The sequence below is a fragment of the Brassica rapa genome, chromosome A06 (assembly GCF_000309985.2).
Source record: "Brassica rapa cultivar Chiifu-401-42 chromosome A06, CAAS_Brap_v3.01, whole genome shotgun sequence".
In the NCBI taxonomy this organism is placed as follows: Eukaryota; Viridiplantae; Streptophyta; class Magnoliopsida; order Brassicales; family Brassicaceae; genus Brassica; species Brassica rapa.
This window is the reverse complement of record NC_024800.2, coordinates 21,823,023-21,846,733: the sequence shown is the minus strand read 5'-3', so window position 1 is coordinate 21,846,733 and position 23,711 is coordinate 21,823,023. Positions and strand designations below refer to the sequence as shown.

The window sequence follows — 23,711 nt, the reverse complement described above, 5'->3', positions numbered from 1 at the left end:
CGCAATAGTTGAGGGTTCAGACATCTCAGACTTGCATGGAATCTTTTCGGGCCAATGAGTTTGGGTTCTGTCTGGATAAGGCGGGAGCCTTTACCTCGGTCTCTTTTCATTGGTTTCTAGGAACTCTGTTTCTTCTGTTGATCTTATAGCCAAGCATGCTTTAAACGCTTATGTATCAAACTTGAGTTGATTTGCTAATGAAGTTGGTGCACACAAAAAAAAAAATATAAGCTGGGACTGATTTTGGACTTTGTGTTAGGCCCATCTTTAACGATAACCAAACTTTTTCTCTTCATTCTTATTCAAAATCAATAGGACGTAAGACATGTATATGTGGTTTACTTACTCTTTAACTGACTACTCCTAACCTAACCGCGGCTATTATACATTTCTTCAGCAATGAGTTTGGGTTCTGTCTGGATAAGGCCTCTCCTTGGAGCCTAGTGAGCTGGTGTGAAGTTCATACATATAGGCGGACGAATCTTAGCCAGAGCCAACAGAGAAGAAGGCAGAATCCAGAGACCATCTCCACATATCAAACCTGAAGCAACTGCTGGAACCATAAACTCTGCCTTCTTACGGTTCACCTTCTGCCAAACAAACACCACAAAGCTCCCAATACACATATCAATAGCAAACGAGCCACCAACCAAGAACGGCACAGCCATCGCCATGGGAAGTGGTATCCACTTCCCTACCTTCTCCGGCAAAAAGTCTCTCGCCAAGTTAGCAGCAACCGCAAACGCAAAGAACCCGTAGCAAAGCTCGAGACAATTATGAGGGAGAGCCGAGAGACCTTGAACACCGATAATAGCCATGTTTCTGTAGATTATCGCGTAAGGAGCCTTGTACTCACCGTCAGGGTTCCCAACATCAAAGGCCTTGTAGAAGAGGAAGAAAGTGAGCGGCGCAACCACGCAGCCTATCGCTGTCCCGATGGCTTGCGCCACAAGCATAGAGCGCGGCGAGGTTAAAGTTAGATGTCCCGTTTTGAAATCGTGCATCAAGTCGGCAGACACGGAGACTATCGATTTGATGAGTCCACAAGCGACCATTCCCGCCACCACACCATCGTTTTCGCCAGCCAATGCCGCCATCACGAAGAGAGCCGCTTTACCGTAGTTGTAGGCCATGTTCATGTCGGTTAAACCAGCTCCGTATGCGTTACAGAAGCTGAGAGACGGCGCGAGGAGGTAAGCTACGAGGACGAAGTACCATTTGAGCTGAGGGAACATTAGAGGGATCGCAACGATGGAGACGAGAGAGAAGAATAAGTATCCAACAAAAGCCATCCATAAAGGAATGCTCTCTCGAACAAACACCTCGTTCTCTCGTTTCAGGCTTTCTGATTCCTTTGTGCCATCTCCTGGAACTTCTGCCACTGAAAATCAATCGGTTAATATATATTTTCACATCAAACCAGACCGACCGATGGTTAGACCAGGTTCTACCATAAACCGGAAACGTTGTTAAATTGGATCTTAAAGTTATTGAACCGGATAAAAAACTATTATAACTATTAAAATTTCTGATGAACAAAAAAAAGTAGTTGATAATTTTAATGTTTTTATATTTGTTATTTATTCATATTCTAATTATGAATCATACTTACTATTGTTACTTTTAAATTTATATATTATAGACTAATATATATATATATATATATATAGTGAACTAGTTTTGATCCAGTTGAACCATATTAAACCGGGATCTAGATAATGATCTAGCTTCCGGTCCGGTTTAAAAAGATTGCATCAAACAGTATCTTGATAACTTACATGTGTTGATGGTGTTGGTTTTGGAGAGTCTAGAGTGAAAGTTTCTTGCGGTGAAAATGAGTATTTTGAGGAAGTTATAAAGCCCATCTCCTAAGATCAACGCAATGCATATAAAAACCTTGTAACCGTTTAAGCTCTTCATGCTGCTCTCTGGCAAAGTAGCGGGGAACCATTCTCCTTTGAGGTTTGCTATCAGTGGCCACATTATTCCCCACGAGAGGATTGCGCCAAAGAGCAACGATAGATTCACCAAATGTGAACAGATCATCCCAGCTCCAACGTATGTCATACTAAAGTCGAAAAAAAAACTGTATCCCCCACAACGAGATAAAACATTTTAATAAACATGTTGATGATATGGCAACAAAAAGAGAGGAAACAGAGGAAAAACAGAGCAAAACTCACGATTTTTTCCAAGCTTGTAATCCAAATGTAGGGAACTGAGAGAAGCCGCATGAGTCACCACCTGAGTAAAACCATCCAAAGAAGGCCCAAAAGAAACTCAAGCAAAACGATTTTATAAAGCCACGAATCTGTTTCCTGTCAGAAAAAAAAACACAAAGAATCATCAATAAATAACCAATAATTCAAAGTGTGAAATAATTTTAAAAACAAGATTCAAGAACATGTATATAACACATACTTGGCTGTCTTGTCTCCTTTGCTAGTGTGAAACCCATTGATAAGAACAGCAGTTGCTGTTCCACTAGGATACGTGAGCTTATAGTCTATGATCATCACCTGTTTTTAATTTACACATCATTTCATAATCAGAACTCTCGCCTTTAAATCGACATAACTCCTAAGAAAATCACTAATTACCTTTCGAAGAGGTACCAATACAACTAGTCCAATGAAGCTAGTAACAAATAGAAATGACGTCATCCATCCAACGCCAGGTTCCTTGATGCCACGAGGATTGTTTCCTTGTGTGTTCACTCCCGTTAGCTCGTATGTTCTTCTATTTAAACCCAACAAGTACGACGCAAATCCACCTACACAATGAAACTTGATCGAGGTCAAGTTTATGCATTCATATCACTGAATCATTATTTTTACTTTTGGTAATGAAAAGAACCTGCAAGAGCGATGCTGTAACAAGCAACAGCACAAGTCTGAGCAATGGTGTTCTCTTGGCGTGTGAAAGGTGTGGTGACGATTCCTGCTTTCTGGAGGATTTTGGTCCATGATTTGAGGAAGACGAAGGCTAGAAGAGCCGATGAGATGTTGAGATTCGGTACGAGTCCTGTCGTTAGGTTTAGCTTCAGACAGATGACACTGTACACGATGCCGATGAATACACTCGCGACGATGGAACGAACCGTGATCTGTTTCCTCCACGGAGGTGGTTTCCTCGAATCTGTAGACTCGTCGTCTTCGTAACATTGGTTGTGTTCTCTCTCAACACTCCTCTCGTTTTCCATCGGTCAAGAAAACTCCAAATTGATTGGTTTGCTTGTGGCGCACGGTAGGTGAATTTCAAGATCCGGAGAGGAATATGATTCCAATTTCCAAGAGACGATTTTTCACGTAAGATCCAAGAAGAAGAAGAAGAAGAGAGAATCACATTTTAACGAACGTTGAATTGGTAAAGAGATTTATAGAAGAATGAAATTGAATGAAGAGAGAGAGGGAGGAGGAAGAAAGTGTACTGCATGGAAGTACAAATTAGGGTTTGTATTTTTTTATGACAGTACAGAAAGAAGATAGGTGTGATTTCAAAGTGTCGTAAACCTAATATGAGGAAAGTACACGCGTATCGGAGTAAAACAGACAAAGCTGGAGATATGGTTGTTTGGTCTGATTACCAAACCTTGCATGTAATAAGATAATTTATTTCCTTTTTTATTATTTAGTATCCACCATAATAGGGAAGAAGAGATCGTACACAATTCTTAGCCCAAAAAAAAAAGAGATCGTACACAATTCCAAAATGTGTTTTACTCCCTCCGTTTTTTAATATAAGTCGTTTTAGAAAAACTTTTTTGTTCCAAATTATATGTCGTTTTCGGTTTTTTATGTAACATTTATTAGTAATTAATGTTGTCTGACCAATGATAATATATCTTCTATTTTTCTATTGGTTAAATTGTGGTTAGGTAAATAATTAATGATGTTTTTGTTTCGAAAATATAAGAAATTAATGATTTTCTTAATCTATGTGCATAGCTTCAAAACGACTTATAATAAAAAACGGAGGGAGTATTGAATTTTATTATTAAATAGGGAAAAATTTGGAGTCCCTTGAAAGTGTCGACAGTAAACCCCACAAAGGTGAAAGAGCACTGAATTTTTGAAAGTGGGTGGGTGCATCTTTGACTTCAGTTACTACCTGATTTGTCCCATCGAAGTTTTTTTGTGTTGTCGGTTTCTTTTCCCATAAGAATTGTTTTCAATCGATATTCTCATCCAAGTATAGTTGTTGAAAATATTCCAAAGTAACTTTCATAACAACTTTTTTGGGGGAAAATTAGAAGATATATCCATCGAGTGAAGTAAAATTAAGTGAATGACCATCCAATTTTGGCTATCAAATTAATTAACCCTTTCTAGATTGTTTTGAAAGTTGTAAGGTAAAGTTGTTAGGAGGTAGTTAGATTCGGATTACCACCAAATCATATGACTTACACATTTACCTTCATACAAAACTTAACACTAACTACTAATATCATCATCATCATCATCATCATCCAGAAAGGATATTCTAACAAACTATGGGAATAATCTTAAGAACTTTACTTTAAGCATCAGCATACGTATAAACAAACCATTCCACATTTCTAGAACTTGTATATTCTTTTATCGTGTGTGCAAATGTAATCAATACTAGCTGCATATATAGTTCTCTAGATTAATTTTACTTTGAAGTAGAATATAAAATTTTATTGCTATAGTATGTATACTGAAGTGAGGAAAACAATTATTTTGATATATATATTTGGTATTATTAACCAAAAAATTTACGTGTACTATGATTACGGAGGTATGCTAAGTGTGTATACAAAATATCGTACCTAGACTAGATGTAGTTGATTTCCATAATGGTATAAAATCATAGTGAATTGCTAGACAAACTCCTTGATTAAGCTCTCATAATGTTGTAGATTATCTATATTATCAGAAGAAAATAAAAAAGGCTAGCCAATCATAGCCTAGAAATGTCTCAACAACACCATAATGCATCAGAAAGAAACAAATCAAGAGGGGATAAACCACTGAGCGTCCTTTAGTTTTAATTTGGAGGAGAGAGTAGGGAAGCGTTTGATGCTCTTTGTTACAAGGTTGTAGACACAAATGTCGAGGAATGAAAGTGGCATGAGACGGAAGCGGTCATCACGGGTGAAATAGATGGAGTTTGGCTCGATACCAAGTGTGGCGTCAGCAGGCAGGGTGATACCCAAATCTAGAAACAGTGCCTCATCCCCAAGAGAATCCACCTCAACAAGCCAGGGCTTGTAGGAGGTCTCGGGGTCTTCTAGATGTTTAAGTTGCCTCTTGTACACGCCGAACGTCCTATGCTTTTCAAAGGTAGTAGTAGACTCGTAAGTGTAATTATGGACCAACAAAACCTCTCCTGATCTTGTAACAGCAATGTTATAGCTTTCTGAGATGGGCTTAAATGCTCTCATTCGTTCCTTTTCTTCTGCACTTGGAAATGGCTTATACCATGTAAACATGGGTTGCTTAGTGACATCCTCAAAACCGTCTTTGCCAGACAAATCTATGTTCCGAAGGGAGCAACGGGGAGTAAAGACGTAAAGGTTATAGCCATTGAGTACCATATCATCTTGGCCTTTTAAAAACACGTTAACACCAACCCGTGTTTGAATCTCACTGTAACGATCAACCCCTTTCTTGCAAAACCGCATATAGTCACATCTGTCAAAACGACACACGACAACGTAGTCTCCCGTCTTGTCGTCTACCCAAACTCGACCTCTCAGTTCTTCCGCAGATTTACGAATCCCATAGTTTCTACCAACCAACATCTCCTCAAAATCTCCATCTCCTAATGGCTCAAGATTATGAACGCAACCATCTTTCGACACCAGCTCTAGACGTGGAAGATCTATCTTCTCATCGCTAAACACATCTACGATATAGAGATTGGATTGAGAATCCGCCACAAGGAACCACTTACCTGAGTTTCCAAGGAATCGACACCCTGAAAAGTACCTCCTCGGCACGTAAACCCTATCTTCCTCTGGGTTGTAGAGACGACAACCACCCTCTTCTGGAGACAGCAACAGCAATGGAGATCTGCCTTTTGGCCCTAACGTTTGCTTGGAACACAAGTACCAGTTTGAACATACCATCTTAGCCCTGTGGAAATCTATATAACTCAAACGTTCGAACAGAGATCTCAAGATGTCCACTGGGAGGTCCGGCCAGCGGGTGGAGTTAGGAGTCTCCATTGTTTGTTGCCGGAAACGTTTTTTCCCGTGATTTACTTAAGACGATATATCCTTCCTTCTTTTTACCTGTTTATTTATTTCTGTTTTTAAACAAAAAAAATTTAATTACAAATTTCAGTTCTGAAGTAAACAAGTATTTTCTAGATTTTGTTCTAAATTAGATAAGAAGTAGATTATGATAGATTTAAACATAATAATGGTTTGAATCAATTTTAAAATAAGAAATTTCTAGTTATAAATTATAATGCCATTTAAAGCAGCATCAGTGGTAAAAAAATTACACATAGATATCTTACCAATATATATAATAACGATTTAAAAAAACAAAAATTTAGGTAAATAATTAAATTAAAAATCAGAAAATCGTATAAATCAATGAAATCAAAAAAAGTGTTTCAAGAGTTTCTCAACTTTTATTTTGACACTCTCACATACACTTTTATTACTTGAAAACCCTCAATGTTGGTGCTCCTAGGCTGCTTGGGGGTGGTTCAAAAAAAAGAGGCTGCTTAGGCAAGAAGCAACTCCTCCCTTCCTCGTCAACTTTGCACCTAGATTGAAATTGGTTGTGAATCTGGGTGCAAAAACCAACTTGCTAAAACATCTAGTGCAGCTACATCAACATACAATGATACATCAGTAACAGATGCTCTTTTTTTTTTGGACAGCCAGTAACAAATGTTCTGTTATTCTTTTTATCAAGATTAAATCTATATTATACAGTCAGTCAACAGAAGAAGAAAAAGAGAAACCTAGAATACAGAGGTCTTAGAGTACTTGAAAAAGAACTCTTCATTGTTACAGTAATTAAATAAAACAGTATACACCTGAATCAACAGCTTCGGAAACCTGCTTGAGAAGTACCTATCAAACCCTTCAGGTACACTCCCAAGTAGTTCCTGTAACTCCCCAGGAAGCTCTCTATAATGATTCAGCTTGTTCCTTATGACCCTCAACAAGTCCCTGATGCTGTCAAACTTGTACCGCCTGTAACGCCCGATGTTGTCTAGGAATATACTATCCAACTTCTCATCCCACCTCCCGTTTAGAGTCACCGCTGCTGTGCTTTCAAGTGCAGCCAAGAGCTGTGACCCTTCTTCTCGGTTCTCCAGTTCCACCCTGTCGCTTGCATCCCGGAGAAAAGACAGTCTCATGTCAGCGTTCCAGAACAATGGATGCTGCAGAACTTCTTGTGCTCTCGGTCTGCATTTTCACAAACCAAAAGTAAATCTTGATACACTAACCCCAGATAGAGATAGATGAACAGAGACCATAGAGAGAGAAGATGATTTATTTATTCACCTCAAATTTGGATCAGGATGCAGGAGACCAGAGAGAAGATGAACAGCTTCTGGGATACTCTCAATCAAGAAAAGATCTTTTCTATCATTCAAAATGTTTATATCCCTCTCAAAATTATCCCCATAAGGATGCTTGCCTGCAGTCATGCAGAAAAAGAGTACACACCCTAAACCGAAGAGATCAACTGCTCTTGTTTGTCGCTCATTGCGGAGTTGCTCAGGTGCTTGCCACCCAGAACTTCCAGAACCTATCATTATTTAAGAAAAAAAAATTCAATTTATGTTTATGTTATATTGTATCATTCAAAGTCTTCAAAGATTCTTACCAGTTGAGTTTCTAGTCAGTGCACTTGTGTCGGCTGGCAAACGTTTGCTAATACCCATATCTGAGAGCTTTGCGCACAGAGATGAGTTGTTCTTAACAATCAACACATTTTGAGGCTTTAGATCTCTATGTATGATTCCTATATCATGCAAATGAACTAGACCAGCTACTATATCCCTGTAACATAAACATACCAAAAAAAAAATCAGAACGCTGCAACCTTTTTTTGATTTTAAATGTTGAGAAGCTAAACTAACCTCATTAACTTCAACAAAACAGGAGAAGGGTGACCGTTCTCCTTCCATAGTTCAACTCCCTTGCCGTTATCAACGACTGAAGCCGTTGGACTCTCAAGGAGTCCAGAGGATGCATGTACGAGATCGTTTAAGCTACAAGCGCACCGTTCCAACGAGATATAGATAAAATGCTCGTCTTGGTCAACCGCATACCACCGGACGATATTTGGATGCTTGTCTGAAGCCATGAGATTCAAAATCTCCTTCTGAGCCACATCGTGATGCGTTTGCACAAGACGCTTAACCGCTACAAGACGGCCTTCATAGGATCCTTCAAGGACAACGGTTCCGTTGCTTCCTTTAGCAATCTCCTTGTTGGAAACAAACAGTTTGCCAACTCTATATCCCTCCAGTGCATTATTGTTAAGGTCAGGGAAGCTTATACGCAGTTTTTTCTCGTTCTCTTCGAACGAGAGATCTTTGTTCCCTCCGTTCTTCTTGTGAGGAGCGGCCTTTACAGTCCCATTTTTCTTAGGCTTTTTCTTCTTAGGTGTCACTATAGGCACTTCAGATACGGAAGGCTCCTTGTTCCATCTCCTTTGCCTTACTCGACGAAAGACAAGGCCACAAAGAGAAAGAACAGAAACGCAAAAGCCGATAAGCAGGACAATCAACTTGCTAGCGAAGCCAGTCTTTGTAGTGCTTCTATCAACACCATCTGTGATCTGATGTATTGTCGTCTCGGCGAGAGGAAGGGAGAGGACTTGCTCAGCCTCTTTGTTGCTCGGAAGTGCCAGAGGATTCCCATTCCCAGGAGCCAACTGATTCTGCTTTCTATCTGGAACCGCTAGATACAACGCTCCATCAAGAAAACCAACTCTCGGAAACAGTTTCTCAAAGTTATAATCACGGAACCGCATCACAGTAGCATTCACCATCGACAACCCACCACCACCACCACCAATGAGCTGTACGCTCTCATGATGTTGCAACTTAGCTTCCATCTCAGCGTAAGAAACACTCCACAAAACATCTCCAAACTTCGACACACACTGGAGTTTAAAATCTCTCCTCTCAAGGTAAACCATCTCCGGAAGGTGCTCTTGCCCCAACACCACCGGAGCTTCTTTAGACAAAACAATAGCCTTGTCTTTACCGTCCTGAACCACCGAGTTAGTAGTATACAGATCGTCCACTCTGTACCTAGTAACCAACTCTCCAGTCCTCCCGTCCAGTAGAAACACAGACGTGTCCTTCTTCCCCAAAACAATCCTATCCGTCAGCGAGTAAGGTAAGCTTCCAATAAACTCTGAAGCATCCACTATCTGAAAAGGAGAAAGAATGATTTCTTTAATAAAGATCATATGAGACTAACAAAAGTTATTATTAATACCTCTTTAGTTCGGTTCCCTTCTCTTATAGAGGTTTTGTAAAGATTCCAATCTTTATCACAGTCCATGTAGAAGTCATCACTGAGCAAAGGCGCACGTTCGCCGCCATGATAGTGAGGAGCCTTGTAGGATGTGTAGATAGGCTCGTTGGTGTCGAAAGTCCAATCAACTTTCCGAGAAGACTTGTCCACCAATGAGATAGCTCCATCGACCGTAGCTACCAACACATAACTATAAATACAATCACAATCAAGATGCCAACTTTAATATTGGAATCACTGGGAAAATGACTTAGTATCAAACCCACATAATCAAAATCAGATTTTGACATTCGCAAAAAAAAAATTAGATTCAATAAAGTTGAAACCTTTTTGTTAAGAGATCGGATCGATTAAACCGGATCAGAGAGAGACTAACCGGTCGGGTTGGGAGATTTGATTGGAGACGGATTTGTCGGAGAATTTGGAGAGTTCAGATCCCTTGAGACTGTGGGCGAATGGAGAAACGAGGAGGAAGACGATCAGATCGAGAAGTGCGGATCCTCCTCTCATCGCTGTGAAACCATGAAATGTCTTCTCTGAGATTAAAAAAGAAAAAACAACGAATTGGATTCAGCTGCAGGGATCGAGGGTTGGGGGTTTATCGCCGATTATCAAACGGAGAAGAAAGTGATTTTTTTTGTAGGGATAACGCGAAACTGCTGTCGGAATAGAAAAATGTTTTGACAGGTCTAGAGAGAGAGAGAGAGAGAATCTATAGATGATCCCCCAAATCAAGCTCGAATAATGGATAGTAACAGATATTGACCGGCCGGTTTAATACTTTTATGGTTCTCGGGTTAGTTTGGCATCTCCACAAATCTTTTTTTTTAGCTGGTGGCAACTCCACAAATCTATACTATATAAAAATTAAATCTATAAACGACCACCCATGATACGACAAATCAGATTTTTAATTTATTATTATGTCGAAAATGTCAATATTTCTAAAAGTTGTTTATTTACAAAATATAAATACTATATTAAGTTAATATAATGTATAATAGTTTTTTCGAAAATTAACAAATAAATAACAAAAATAATTAATTTAAAATAGAAGATTTACAAACAATTATAATTATATAAATTAAATTTAAATTCATAATTGTCAAAGTTTAGGTTATATACTATTAAAAATATCATATTTTTATTTTTATTTCTAAAAATTTTAATGTTTCCAAAAATTGTTTATTTCAAAAATAAATTATAAATCAATATTGCATATGGTAAATTTACAAAAATATATATATTATATTAAGTTAGAATAATGTTTAATATTTTTCACGAAAATTAACAAATTAATAACAAAATTAATAATTAATTAAAAGTACAAAAACTTATATATATATATATATTTAAATTCATGATTTTCAAAGTTCACAAATAACATATACTATATATAAGTTGGTATTATAAATCTTTAAGAATGTCCACGTATTATTTTAAAGCACCAAAAAATATGCCAAATCATTTTTTACAATTTCAATTTCTAAAAATGTTAATATTACAAAAAAAAATTAATTAAAAATAATAGATATATACAAATATCAAATAAATTAATATTTGCTATTTCTAAAAATTTCAATATTACGAAAACTATTTCTTTTAAGATAAAATATGGATAAATATCAAATAAGTTAAACTTTCAAAAGTAAAAACATCATGTATAGGTTAAATTAATATACAATGAATTTTCAAAATTAACATAAAATTACTAAAAAAATGATTAATAATAAATTTCAAAATACAATACTTTCAAAAAATTATATCTTTATAAATCGAAAATATGTGATTTCAAAGTTTAGCTTCTATGCTACAAAAATATAATAAATTTCAAAATATAATACTTTCAAACAATTATTACTTTATAAATTGGAAACACGTGATTTCAAAGTTTGGGTCCTATGCTACTAAAATATTTAACCAAAAATATATACTATGTATAATTTGATTCAATAAATCATTGAGAATGTCGACATATTATTATACAACACCAAAAATATGTCAAATTAAGAGTAAAAAATAAATTACCAATTTCTTGTGGCACATGCGATAACTAAACAACAAAATAAACTGATAAGAATAAAAACACAGAAACCAAAGGATCACTCTGAATGGACGATGAAGGTAGTGCCCCTGGCCCTTTGTAGTAGAAATGATCTCCACAGCCTCTACTAAGAGTATAAGAGCCAAGGTGAGTAGCTCCTATCTAAAAGCCATGAAGAGAATATCCAATTGGGTTGTAGTGCTCATTCAAGTATTGTTCCCATATAATATTCAAGTTAACTTTTAAGACTGTAAATTATATAGTTACCCTTAATAAACATACAAATATTATACTTAATTACCAATATTATTTTTAATTTTACTTTTATTTTTTCTTATATTCTTTCTGTATAACATATATATATAAAACAAAATTTTTGTTAAAGGAAACACTTCCACATTTTGAAAACGAAATATATAATACATAACATGATTTCATAAAAAAGGAAAGTTCACAAAAAACATTTTTGATATTAAAAACAATGCTCCTTTAATATATAATCATAAATAACTTAATATATATTTTAAACATAATAAAATATGTTTCTTTATATCAAACTATTTTCTCAAATGGCTTAAAATAATTTAAAGAACATAAACCAAAATATTTTTAATAAACTATTTTTTTAACGTTTTTATTAATATTTTCGTTTTATTAATATCTTTGAATTTTAACTTAATATTTTGCATATATTTCCAAAAAAATTTCCATTATTTTTAAAAACTTTTGCTTATATTTTTCTTTACATTCTTTCTAGATAAAAATGTATAATAAAATAAATAATTATTAAAGTAAACACTCATAAATTTTAAAAACGAAAATGTATATTATACATTATATGATTTTATTAAAAAGGAAAGTTCACAAACAAACAATTTTAATATTAAAAATAATTTACCTGTTAAATATAATCTTATATAACATAATATATATACTAAAAGTAATAGAATTATTTTATTTATATCAAACTATTTATTCAAATGATTTAAAATAATTTAAATAACTTAAACCGAAATATCTTTAATGAACTAAAATATGTTGAACTACTATTACTAAGATGTATTATTTATGTTTTGCTCCGGGTGGACCTAAATAGCATAATCAATTTGTGGATAGAAATTTGTAATCATATATTTCTGATAAATTGCTATACTTGAGTTTTTTTTGTGTAACATACTCTGAGTAAATAACATGAAATAGTAAATATCATACTCTCACCATATTAATTATATGTAAAATTTATTTAAGCTTATGATAATAATGCATTTAAGCAATATAATTTTTGAACATACTAATATAATTCAACTATATATATATATATATATATATATATATATATATATATATATCCAAATATTAACTTTCAAAGCAGTTAGTATTCTTAATCATCAAAAATATAAAATAATGTCTAAAATTATTTTCAGATTAAATTTGTGTGTTTTAAAATGGTTAAAATTAAAATGTTATGAAGATTGAAAGGAAAAAAAATATGTGTAAAAATAATTTGTAGCTAGATTATTTTAATCAGAAATAGAACAGTTGGACTGCGGTAAAATAAACATGAACAGTTAAAATAAATAAATAATTATTACATACTGTTAGTTAGATAATGGACTTTGACCCAGCTAAAAACCGTATTGATTTTAAATAATCATGGGGTCAAGTAACATTTGAGAAAATATTAGAAGGGTCAGAATACAAATTTTAGAACACTTTACCAGATCTTTTTTTCTTCAAAATACAAGCAAGTTGATTTTCAACAAAAATATATAGGGGTCAAGTGACCCCTCTCACACAGCTGCGTCCGGCCCTGGGCACGTTGTTCCATTGGCGTGCCACACGTGCCAACATCAAACAGTCATCAAATATATTCGCAGTCACAAAGGTAATTTAGTGATAGTTGCATGGTTTTGTTTCTGGTCGTTCATGTTATGCATTGTTCAAAGATTGGGATCTGGTTAGATCACATGGATTGCAGACTGTGTTTCCAAAACAATGCCCAAGGTTCAGATCTTGTATCATCTTGTCTAGGCAACCAGGCTACAGTGATGCGAGATCATTTGTTAACGTAAGGTTGTAGTTTATTTTTCACTTGCGGAAAATTGAACCTAGTCACAGTATGACTCAACCACTAAGCTATTACGACATTTAACAAGCTCAGTAACCACTTCGTTCCGACCATAATTATGTTTGGTTTGGTTTGGTTTAAAACAAGTCAAACTAACCGCTGATCAGTAGACTGTAACACATTCTCTTTCGTATGAAAGTAAAAAAAAAAATGTAAAAACGCATAAACAAATTTACCCTCTCCTAAATTACTTTTCCCACTCATTTCACCACGCAAGAAACACCATCCTTGTCATATCATCTGCTGTTTGTACAGCTAGAAAGAGATGCCAAGGCAGATCGTATGACTTCCTTCGAGTCAACCCTTAGGCTTGACACTGTATTCTTCAGCGTTTCAACTTCTGTGGTCTCACCAAACGAATCCTCCAAAGACTCGACCTGCTTCTCCAAGTATCTCCTCAGACTTGCCTCTGCAACATTAATCAGACTCAGTGATGGGTTACTGTGCATGAACTTGGTTACCAAAAACCCTGCTAATATCTGCTGTTCGGCCTTCACAAGCCCCGAGATAAAACACGGGAACATGAGCTCCCCAAAACATGACAGAAGCCGTCTCTCAGAGCTTGTACTCGCTTCTTTGTTGCCGGCTTCTCTTATCCGCTCCTCTTGGAACTCCCGGGATAGCTTTCCAACTAGATAACAGATGAAAGAGAAGACAGAGCCGTAGCTAGAATTCGAGATTATCGTTGAGAGGGTCCCAGAATATATAACCAGAAGAAGAACGTTGTGATGGTTCTGACTCGACAACTCTGGAAGGCCTTCTTGCTTCAGTTTGTCTTCAACAACACTCAGGCACTGAGATCTGATCCGTTCGTAGGGAAACAAAAGAGATATCATTAGTGCGAGATATGGATCAGTCCCGGCCAAGATACCAGTCAGGCTTTCTGCTTCAGTTTCTTCAAGCAAGACCTCTTCTGGTTTCTCAAGCGATCCATCTATAAGACGTAGAACGTGTTCTGGCATACCCAAAGAGATGTATTTTCTGAATATATCCAGCCAACACGAATGTAAAGGATGAGCTGCGACTACATATTCTTTTTGCTCTTTCTCTTCGGGTTCTAACTCCTGGAGTGTTTCCCATCCATCATTCCAAGCATCATCTCCCCAGTCATCTCCTTCGTCTGTTGCCTCATTAGAAGGCAATAATAGTTCGGCTTTCTTAGCTTCAAACAGCTCTTCCCATCCTTCTAGAATCGCCAGAAGAGCTTCAGCTTGTGAAGCTGTGGTAACAGCAGCAGAGAGTTTAGAAAAGCATGAAACGGATGTTTCAACACTCGATAGATCCTCTGGGGAGATCTCTAAGCCTGGTGAAATAGACGCCACAGCAATCTGAGATGACTTAAGTGCGACCAGAGTGTTTGTGAGTCTGCTAGAGCCATCAGCCTGGTCAGGCAACAACGCTTGGTCAAGTGTGTCTTCAGTCTTCTGCCTAGATAATAGTAACTCAGCCGAACCATCCCATGGAATAACATTTGACTGTAACTCAGACGATGAGCCCTTGATATTCTTACCAGATATGAACTGCATAAGCTCTAAGGAGTAGACGCGAACCTGACTTGGCAACTCCAGGTTCTCAGAGAATATAACGAGTTTCTCCCACACTACAAGCCTAACACGCTTCAGTTCATCCAGGTTTCCTTCCAAGTTACTGAGAGAAGATAGCAACCGGTAAAGATTCTGTGTTTCTTGAGCCCCAGAGACCAGATCCTGCAGTATAGGTTCAAGAACGCTCAAATAAAGATGTGGAAGATCCTGCAGAGATGTTGGATACCGAGAGGATAAATGTGAGAAGACATCAGAAATAGGCCCGAAGCCGCAACCAGAGAAGACCATAGCTCTGCAGAAGTTGAAGATCTCAGTGGCGTAATCACCAACCAAGCCAGACCTAAGGTAGGCAAGTACGGCAGCCCAAGCCTGACTTGGGGACAGACTGTCGTCCATTACTAGTCTTATAAGAACGGTGAGACAGCTATTAATGCAGTCAGGGCTTAAGATAAGATTCTCCTCAAGACTTGGACTAGAAGATTTTACTTCCTGCATCTCATCGGCTAACCTTATCCAAAAGTTAATCAGTAAGATAAGGCATTCTTGCCATGTCGAACTATCCGGGATGTGCACGTAGGAACCACTTGGCGGTAGAACTAACATGAAATGCCGCTTCATGATTTCCAGAGCCTGTAAAGGTTCCAAGACCCTGATGTATACTCTTGAGTGGTCGTAAGTCTGCTCAAGCTGACTGAGGAAGCCCTGGAAACTCTCTGCACTTCCAAAATCAAGATCTCTTCTACTTTCCAGAGTATCTAACAAATTCATAATATATTGTATGTAGACATCTTGCCAGGAAATGAGACCCTTGGGTGAGTTCTCCATGAATAATCCAGTGAGAATTTCTACCATCTTGGCCAAAGCTTCCAAGTTCATCTCATTTATGTGCGCATGGACTTCATTGTTGAAGCTGTCAAAGTTTAAACCACCCAATTCCACGATATTCTTGAAATCCAAATCTGTGATAAACGACACTCTACTGCATTCTTGATTGAGGATGTTATAAAAATTTGATAACCCAACGAAAGAACCATGCGGTTGATGCACCAACGATGACTCTTCCTTGCTTTCTTCCAAACGGCAATAGCACTCAGAAAGGAGGCTATATATGTAACCAAGGCGTTGTTTGTTAAGACCACTAACTGCTGGGTACACGAATGTGCTTATGGTCTGTATAGTGACCGAAGCAAAGGTAAGTATTTCTTCCTTGACTTGTAAAATTTCAGCCGTGATGTCCTCATTTGTCCAAACCTCAGAGCAAAGGATAGCGCTTAAATACCTTAATATCACCTGATGATAAGACAAAGACAGATATATAGTAGATGTAGTTGAGGAAAAGATAAAGCTTTAAAAAGTTATATGTATATTTCCTACCTCTGACTGCTCCAGGCCATATGTATCAGCTAATTTTAGTATATCCTTCAAAATAAGCTTCTTCTCCGATTTCAAAGATTCAATGAGTGAGAAAACAGCAGCCTTAATGTAGTCAATGTCATGGGACAAAAACCTTTCCGTATCAACCCCGGGAATGATCCGCTCCAGCATTCTAGAACGATCAGCTACGTGCATTTTCTCCTCTAATTTATGTTTCCATTCCTTCCAGAAAGTTGATTGAAGCTTGTCAATCCTGCTCACATCATCTGAACCAAAATAGAGCAAGCAGGAAAAAATTCAGAAGCACACAAGATTACTGATATATAAAATGGCATAAAGATGTCAAAAAGGCTCAAACAACCAGGTACTTTAATATAAACTTACCAGAGAAACTTTCTATCTGCTTTCTCTCGAAGTTGTTTCGTAGCAGTTCTCTCCTCTGGTTGGGAGCCGTGCACTCTACTCCAGAGTCATGTAGCAAACTATATACCATCCCTAGACTCATGATACTTCGAATTTCTTGGTAGTTCCCTCTTGTTCTCAACTGCTTTTCTATCACTTCTACTGCATTAGATGCATCTACTAGATTCAACAGAAAAGAGCACCCTATAATGTCTTCCTCTTTTGTTACAGGTTGTTCAATGATCGAGTCTGTAATCATGGCTATGAGCTCATCTTTTGGTGCAAAACCATTCCTTGCTAGCCAAGAAAGAATGGTAACAAGAGCAGTTGCTTTTGTGCTGACAAACTGCTTTCCAGGAACTGAATCAAGCACTAGATTTTTATCCAATTGCCTATTTCTACCCAACTTAAGCAACCAAGGTAGATGCGAAGCAGCAAATGAGAGAAGCTTCCCATTTTCCTTTAATAGAGATTCCAAGTCCACACTGTTATCAACCGGCAAGTCCTTAGCAACAACAGAAAGTGTAGCTTTGACTCTATCCAAATCTAGCTGTTGATCAAAGTTTAGCCCATCAATCATCTGTGGGTTATCTCTCAGACAAGAAACACCGTCCATCTTGCGAAATTCTGGAGAATCCGACTCTGATAATATTCCTAGAGTCTCGCATTGGCCTTGCAGGTCAAGATCTTTCCATGCGTGCAGTAACTCACTGATCGATTCATCATCACAGTGACCCAAAGCAAAGCCAAGCAACTGCTTTCGAGAACTTACATCCATGTGCTCAAGTGCAGGACCTCTTGCTATTGCAGCACCTAAATCCCAAATAGGACCATGCCCCTTTTTGGTAAGAACAAGGCATAGATCAAAAGCCACCTGCAGATCGCCTGCAACTGCAGCTTCTCTAGCAATAGCTTCTTCGACAGACGATATATTTTCTGAAGAGTTCAACCCAAGAAGTTTAGCAACCTCAATAAGTTCTTCAACATGTAGATAAGCCCCAGGATGCCCTGTGATTGCCATCTTAATAATCTCCATTGGGTCATTTACTTGTTTGAACTGAACTGGTAAGAGAGTGACCCCAAGATCTGGAAGCCTAACAGTAACTGCATCAATGACATCGGCCTCGGCTTTAACAGTCCGGCTACTAGAAAATATATTTAGGCACTCCCTTGCTCTCCATATCTGAAATAATTTGCAAAAAAATTGCGAATGAAAACCATTTAAGCAAAGAGAATTGTTGACATCAAACCTTTTGAGGAAAAAAACAAAAAAAAAACTCTAATCACCAGAAGCAATAATTTAACAGGATGACAAGTTGCATATATATATTTAGCAGGGACAAAAGCTTTATACAAGAACGAAAAAACACGACTTACTTCTTCAGAAGCAAGACTCGGAGCAGAGAAGAAGTATTCCTTTGCCGCATTAATGACAAGACTCTCTGCCTTCTCTGATGGCAGAGCAACTGAGCCCGTACCCTTGAGATAATTTCTAGCCAGAGAAAACTTCCCAGCCTTCAGAAGTCCTCTACAGAACTCCGTCAGCATGAACTCAAGATCAAGGAATGGAAAGGCTTTCTCTTGCAACTGTCGTAGATCACGCCACATGCACGCCCAGTCGTTATCAGATCTTCCAGGTTGACGACGAACAAATTTCGAAAGCATGAGTCGAATGATCTGCTTAACACCTTTCTCGTCCAAATGAACCTCAAGGAAATAATTAATTGGCTTTGGGACCTGCGGAGCAAAAAGAGACATTAGTATAACTTTCTTAAAATGTCAAGTATAAAATCCATTTGTGAGTGCACATATGTCTATGCTTAAGTTAGTTCATTTCAAATTACACGAAACATATTTTTTGCTAAAAGACACCAACTATTTAAATTAACCTGATAAAGTTCCAAGAGCCTCCCTGCTTCTATATGACCTTCTGCCAATTTTAGCCTTTTCTGAATGTCTTCACCACCATTAATATCTGCAATTTTTATGGAAGTAAGTTTTGTTTAGCAATGGGTAAGGACATCTTATTATTTAATTATGTAGAGGGGATACTACAATGGATCTGGACAACTAACCATGTATCTTTGGTAGCTTCGAGAGCATTGTTGCCATGACATTCCACTTATCCGTAACTTTGCACATATACAGACATTGCAGAGCACAATCAACAGCTTCAACCTCATCCTTGAAAAAACAAACAGTATACAAATCCGTACACCCTTCCTCTATAACTTTGGAGCACAAATCCATATCACTTTTTGCTGCAATCTCCTTCAGCCATTTAACAAGAAAAGACACCTCATCGTGGTTGGTTGTCCCGGAATACCTTTTCTGCATAAATGGAATTGCCTTGTCGTGCAATCTACTAAGCACAGTTTCTGCTTTAACCCCTTCAAGCATTATCTTAAATTTCTCATAATCAGGTAATTTCTCCCATCCAACAAGACTCAAGCTGAAGCAGATTTCTCCCCCAAATTCATCAGAATAAATTATCTGGTGCAAGTATGATAGGTCCTCATGGAACTGTTCCAACTCAGATATGCCTTTTCGACATGCAATATCAATCAAGCAGATGCAGTTGTCTAGCAGCCCAGTGGAAGAATCAATATCTCTTGCCCTGTTCTTGTACCATGAAGTGAGTTCTTCTAATGATGGCCAGTTATACCCCAAACACCTCCTGACAATTGGCTCGGTTTGAATATGAGAATCATTTTTGTCACTCTCCGGCAGTTTAGTAATGAATCTAACCATCTTGTCACATTCAACCCAGTCTTCTTCCCTCACTGCCATACTGGTCGGAGGAGATTTCCCCGGAAGAAGACGTGCATACGTTTCAACGGGGACTGTTTCAGGAATGGCTGCCAAAATTTTCAGCGTGAAAGAAGCAAGTGAATAAGGATGCCTCTTAAATAGCAGATTTAAGGCCCCTATCCTCCCGCTCTCAGCAAGTGCTATTGCAGCCTGATTTATAGGACTGCTCCGGAATTTTCTGTAATCCTGCACTGAATATCTATAAAAGACAATGTCATTGACCATTTTTAGATGTAACTGGATAGTGTAGTTTAACGATATACTAAAAAGAAGTAGAAATTCTAAAATGCAGTGCCCATATGCAAGCTTGGAGATACCAGAAGAAAACTTTATGAGTTGGTATACATATAATGGACAAAGAGGCCAGCAAGTTTTTCGAGATGCTATTGTATAACAGAAAGCACTTTAAACTCTAGAATCAATGTTACAAAGTAAACGACCCTCATTCCTTATTGGATAACCATAGAACAAAAAAAAAAGATCTTGGATATGGAAGACCTAGATTACTATATGGCATACCAGTTTGGCCTATCTACAGAAAGGAGAAGGAGATAGCAAGTGTTAAGACACATACCTTCCCATGCTTATCCCCAAATATGTGTCGAGTCTTTCACTAAACTGTAATAGACGAAGCCTAGCCATTCGAAATTCCCAAAGGTGTTTGGATTCTTGATCTTCAGATTCAGAGAATACATAGTGGTTAGTAAGATGAAGTCCATGCCCAAGTAAGGCCTTCATGGAATCCTCTGTTGGACCAATTCTATCTGAGCATTCGGAGAGCACAAAAGCTTTATCTTTTATCTTTGATAGAATCATGCTCACATCACTGGGCCCTTTTTCTGAGTTCAACCATCTTGACTTGAAAACTTCATCTCTGTCCAAGCCATGACTATCCGCAAAATCCAAGGCCTCCTGATACTGGCAGTTCTCAACTAAGATTTTATACATTTCTGGAATCGTTTTCTCAGTAAAAGATATTAGCCTCCATAACATACCACGATCACTACTATGATGCAATTCACCTGGGTCCCTGTCAACCTTGCCCAGAGCTGATTTTTCTTCCTGCGTTGAACTTTCTAAAAGAAAAATGTGTCCTTCAAATTTCCTAACTCTTTCCACCACAGGCATAGAATAAATGGTGGCATCTTCTTTAACTATAACACATCTACGGATGTCAAGTATACTAACGTTACCGCTCCTTTTCAAAATTGCAAGGGCATGATCAGACCACCATGTAAAGTCTACAACATTGCTTAAACGCTCTAGTGAAGTAGAACTGTCTTCAGAAGGACAACTCGAAAGTATCAATCTTTCTTTGTCCAACTCGAACAGATGCAGGCGCCCATTGCTATCAAGACTCGCAACATGTGACCCTTGAGGTGATATCAAAACCTTTGGATATGCCACCTGAGACTCTTTTCCGTCACAATACAAGCCTTCAAATTTTGAGGTGGACAACAGTTCCAGTCCTGAATTCTGACACTTGCGCCAAAGGGAAATACACGATGAACCTGACAGTTCATAGATAACAAATTAATCTTCGCAGGATCGTAAATCCAACATCTACGCCCACAAAAATATTTCAACAATCACAAAAACTGATAAAGTATGAATAGCCTCTATATATAAATTAACACACGCATTAACTTTCTGAATTGATTAATTTCGAGCACACATGTAGCTTTCAAGTCTTTTTTACACAAGTCTAACCGATAAGTACTAATAATTCGATAGTCCTCCAAATAATAAGTTGTATAAGACCTACCAGAACTCGCTGTCGATGATACGCCTGCAGCACTACCAACAATGAGAAGAAAAGAAAGGTCTGGAAGGTAATCAAAGCAGAAAACATGGTTGGGGAACTGCTTTCTCAAAGCTGGGCTGCTACTTGAAGCATGTTTGGAGATGACCGAAGCACTTGGCTCCCTACTGATCTCGACATGATGAATAAGTCCATCTGATGTAAGTACACTGAATGCGCACCTGTAGGGAAAATGTCATAGGGATAGACCAACAGTCACAATTTCATTCACCCATAGCGCTTAAGAAGACAAGCATATAGTGGTGCTGAATAGGATCCCAGTGCTTCTAAAGCCTAAATCAAATAACATATTTACATAAGGGGATAAAAAGGAACGTACAAGCATGATGTTTGCGAACCATCGTCATCCTCCATGAGTCCTAATACTGATGAAGAAACCTTCAAATTTCTTTTTGTGACTTGACTTATTTCTTCACCATTAGCTTTGATGAAAAAGAGGGTCTCGCTATCATCCACAAGACCAAGAACATCATGATTTTCGGACCATATTCCAGAAGTAAATGATCCTGATATGCTGGCTGATACAGAGAACAGAAGTCATAAGATCATACTTAGCACTGAAAGGATCGTGATTAAGAAAACAGAAAGAAAGAAAAATGGCATAGTGAGGAGAGCTTCCTTTGGGAAAACGAGTAGAGTTAGAGACTAGAACAGTCAAAGATTTCACCAAAAAAAAAAGCTGAATCCACAAACCAAATTTGAGGGGAAAGTAAGTGAACACATTTGTGAAGCAAAGGAAGATAACCTGTAAAAGTGCCACAAGGTTTCCTGTAATCATCATCCTTCCGCAAGATTGTAACGTGATTCGCCGAAGTGACAGCCACAAATTCTCCTCTCGGTGAAATAAATAATGAAACAGGTTTATTATCTTTCCTCGGATTCCAATATCCACTCCACTTTTCCTTGAGCTGACTAACACCTTAATACCATATAAAAAAAAAGATACATGTGTCAACCAATGGGCTATAAAATGCTATTTCAAAAGAAATGTACACAGAATGAACACCACGAGCTCATCAAACAAAACATTCAAACTAGCAAGATCTATGAGTTAGTGCATGGACTTTGCTAAACGGACAAAAAATAATCATAACAACTCCTGGCCATTGAAATTCACCTAAGTAATCTACTACATATCACAGAATATTGATACGCAAGTTTAAGAAAACAATCATGAAAGCATGTCAGCTATAGTGCCAATAAAAGTTTTATCAGTATACATATACACTGAAGTAATCACTTAACAAAGCAAGAGAAGAAGATAAAGTTCCATGCTTTATCAACCAACCAAGAGTAGTAGTAAGTCAAAGCAGGTAGAAGAAATTGAGAAGCAACTGACCTCTAATGGAGACAAGAGACCGAAGCCCTCCTTTGGAAACCGTTCCATGAGCCTGAACTCCATCATCAGATCAAAGCAAAAGTGTAAGATGTGAAAAAACAGCAGAGCACAGAGGATTAGTAAGTAAAGGATGAATCTTGCACCTGAGGAAGAGGAGGGTATCTAGGAACAAAGGGCAATGAGGCATGATTACGTATCTCGTACAGAACTGTTTCCCCACGACTTTCCATGATCTCGATCGAGACACCGTCGTCTTGGGATCACGACGCCTCTTCAATTGTGAAGTTCTCTGCGCAACGAATCGACTCGGGGTTTTAATTGATCGGAGATCTAATAAGCAGGAGAAAGACGAAACTCCAGACGATCGTTTTCTCTCTCTAATTCACAGACTAACCCTAACACATCAGGCATTATCATCTTTTGAGCCACAAAGTTTTAAATGGTTCAAAAAAACCCAATTGACAGATTATACTTCAGGCACTTGAAGATGAATTGAAGGAGATGAGACTGCAATCGAACGTATGAAACAAGAATCTATAACATACCTGATTACAATTGGGTAACTAAGCTCACAGGATTTGGGAAAGAAACCGTGAACAATGGCGACTGTTATAGATCGTGTGAAGCTTCGCCGACGAACAGAGAAAGCACGACGACTCGGTGATTAAAATAATAATAAAAAAAAATCAAAGACGGTTTATTAAAATTGGAACTTGACAGTCTAAAATCCGGCCCGGTTCAACCGGGCTCATCGTATGTT

At 37.6% G+C, this 23,711-nt stretch overlaps 4 protein-coding genes across 7 annotated transcripts; all 4 read right to left on the bottom strand.

Moving 5' to 3' along the window:
• Positions 1 to 173: 173 nt before the first annotated feature.
• On the bottom strand, positions 174 to 3,690 carry LOC103874307 (metal-nicotianamine transporter YSL2). The gene is made up of 6 exons (XM_009152717.3): positions 2,857 to 3,690; positions 2,601 to 2,773; positions 2,422 to 2,519; positions 2,184 to 2,318; positions 1,779 to 2,086; positions 174 to 1,381 (listed from the first exon to the last, which is right to left on the bottom strand). The coding sequence occupies exons 1-6, from the start codon at positions 3,200 to 3,202 to the stop codon at positions 441 to 443; spliced, it is 2,001 nt and encodes a 666-aa protein (XP_009150965.1). The 5' UTR covers positions 3,203 to 3,690; the 3' UTR covers positions 174 to 440.
• Positions 3,691 to 3,782: 92 nt separating this feature from the next.
• LOC103874306 (F-box protein At5g25290) lies at positions 3,783 to 6,652 on the bottom strand. The gene has a single exon (XM_009152716.3). The coding sequence runs from the start codon at positions 6,191 to 6,193 to the stop codon at positions 4,976 to 4,978; it is 1,218 nt and encodes a 405-aa protein (XP_009150964.1). The 5' UTR covers positions 6,194 to 6,652; the 3' UTR covers positions 3,783 to 4,975.
• Positions 6,653 to 6,831: 179 nt separating this feature from the next.
• Positions 6,832 to 10,332, bottom strand: LOC103874305 (serine/threonine-protein kinase/endoribonuclease IRE1b). Its single transcript, XM_009152715.3, has 6 exons — positions 9,864 to 10,332; positions 9,449 to 9,677; positions 8,077 to 9,380; positions 7,821 to 7,996; positions 7,496 to 7,742; positions 6,832 to 7,396 (listed from the first exon to the last, which is right to left on the bottom strand). The coding sequence occupies exons 1-6, from the start codon at positions 9,995 to 9,997 to the stop codon at positions 6,946 to 6,948; spliced, it is 2,541 nt and encodes an 846-aa protein (XP_009150963.1). The 5' UTR covers positions 9,998 to 10,332; the 3' UTR covers positions 6,832 to 6,945.
• A 3,319-nt stretch (positions 10,333 to 13,651) lies between these two features.
• LOC103874303 (MAG2-interacting protein 2) lies at positions 13,652 to 23,691 on the bottom strand. 4 transcript variants are annotated; one of them, XM_009152712.3, is made up of 13 exons: positions 23,497 to 23,691; positions 23,095 to 23,240; positions 22,952 to 23,003; positions 22,358 to 22,531; positions 21,932 to 22,130; positions 21,556 to 21,773; positions 20,365 to 21,301; positions 19,055 to 19,989; positions 18,869 to 18,954; positions 18,357 to 18,716; positions 16,962 to 18,162; positions 16,578 to 16,843; positions 13,896 to 16,493 (listed from the first exon to the last, which is right to left on the bottom strand). In XM_009152712.3, the coding sequence occupies exons 2-13, from the start codon at positions 23,179 to 23,181 to the stop codon at positions 13,896 to 13,898; spliced, it is 7,113 nt and encodes a 2,370-aa protein (XP_009150960.1). In that variant the 5' UTR covers positions 23,182 to 23,240; positions 23,497 to 23,691. The 4 variants fall into 4 exon arrangements, with proteins under 4 accessions (XP_033129288.1, XP_009150960.1, XP_009150961.1 ...); XM_009152713.3 differs by having other exon boundaries at positions 23,095 to 23,281; positions 23,497 to 23,622; XM_009152714.3 differs by having other exon boundaries at positions 23,095 to 23,346; positions 23,497 to 23,615.
• Positions 23,692 to 23,711: the final 20 nt, after the last annotated feature.

What these genes read in the sequence shown, in the direction of transcription:
- LOC103874307 (XM_009152717.3), bottom strand. Translation starts at nt 3,202, where the DNA reads ATGGAAAACGAGAGGAGTGTTGAGAGAGAACACAACCAATGTTACGAA. An exon ending in AAAGGAGACAAGACAGCCAA is followed by an intron (nt 2,319 to 2,421) that starts GTATGTGTTATA and finishes TTTTTCTGACAG; the next exon opens with GAAACAGATTCGTGGCTTTA. An exon ending in TTACAAGCTTGGAAAAAATC is followed by an intron (nt 2,087 to 2,183) that starts GTGAGTTTTGCT and finishes TGGGGGATACAG; the next exon opens with TTTTTTTTTCGACTTTAGTA.
- LOC103874306 (XM_009152716.3), bottom strand. Translation starts at nt 6,193, where the DNA reads ATGGAGACTCCTAACTCCACCCGCTGGCCGGACCTCCCAGTGGACATC.
- LOC103874305 (XM_009152715.3), bottom strand. Translation starts at nt 9,997, where the DNA reads ATGAGAGGAGGATCCGCACTTCTCGATCTGATCGTCTTCCTCCTCGTT. An exon ending in CAAATCTCCCAACCCGACCG is followed by an intron (nt 9,678 to 9,863) that starts GTTAGTCTCTCT and finishes TTGTATTTATAG; the next exon opens with TTATGTGTTGGTAGCTACGG. An exon ending in ACTGACTAGAAACTCAACTG is followed by an intron (nt 7,743 to 7,820) that starts GTAAGAATCTTT and finishes AAATAATGATAG; the next exon opens with GTTCTGGAAGTTCTGGGTGG.
- LOC103874303 (XM_009152712.3), bottom strand. Translation starts at nt 23,181, where the DNA reads ATGGAAAGTCGTGGGGAAACAGTTCTGTACGAGATACGTAATCATGCC. An exon ending in GATACCCTCCTCTTCCTCAG is followed by an intron (nt 23,004 to 23,094) that starts GTGCAAGATTCA and finishes GATGGAGTTCAG; the next exon opens with GCTCATGGAACGGTTTCCAA. An exon ending in GGTTCGCAAACATCATGCTT is followed by an intron (nt 21,774 to 21,931) that starts GTACGTTCCTTT and finishes TTTTCCCTACAG; the next exon opens with GTGCGCATTCAGTGTACTTA.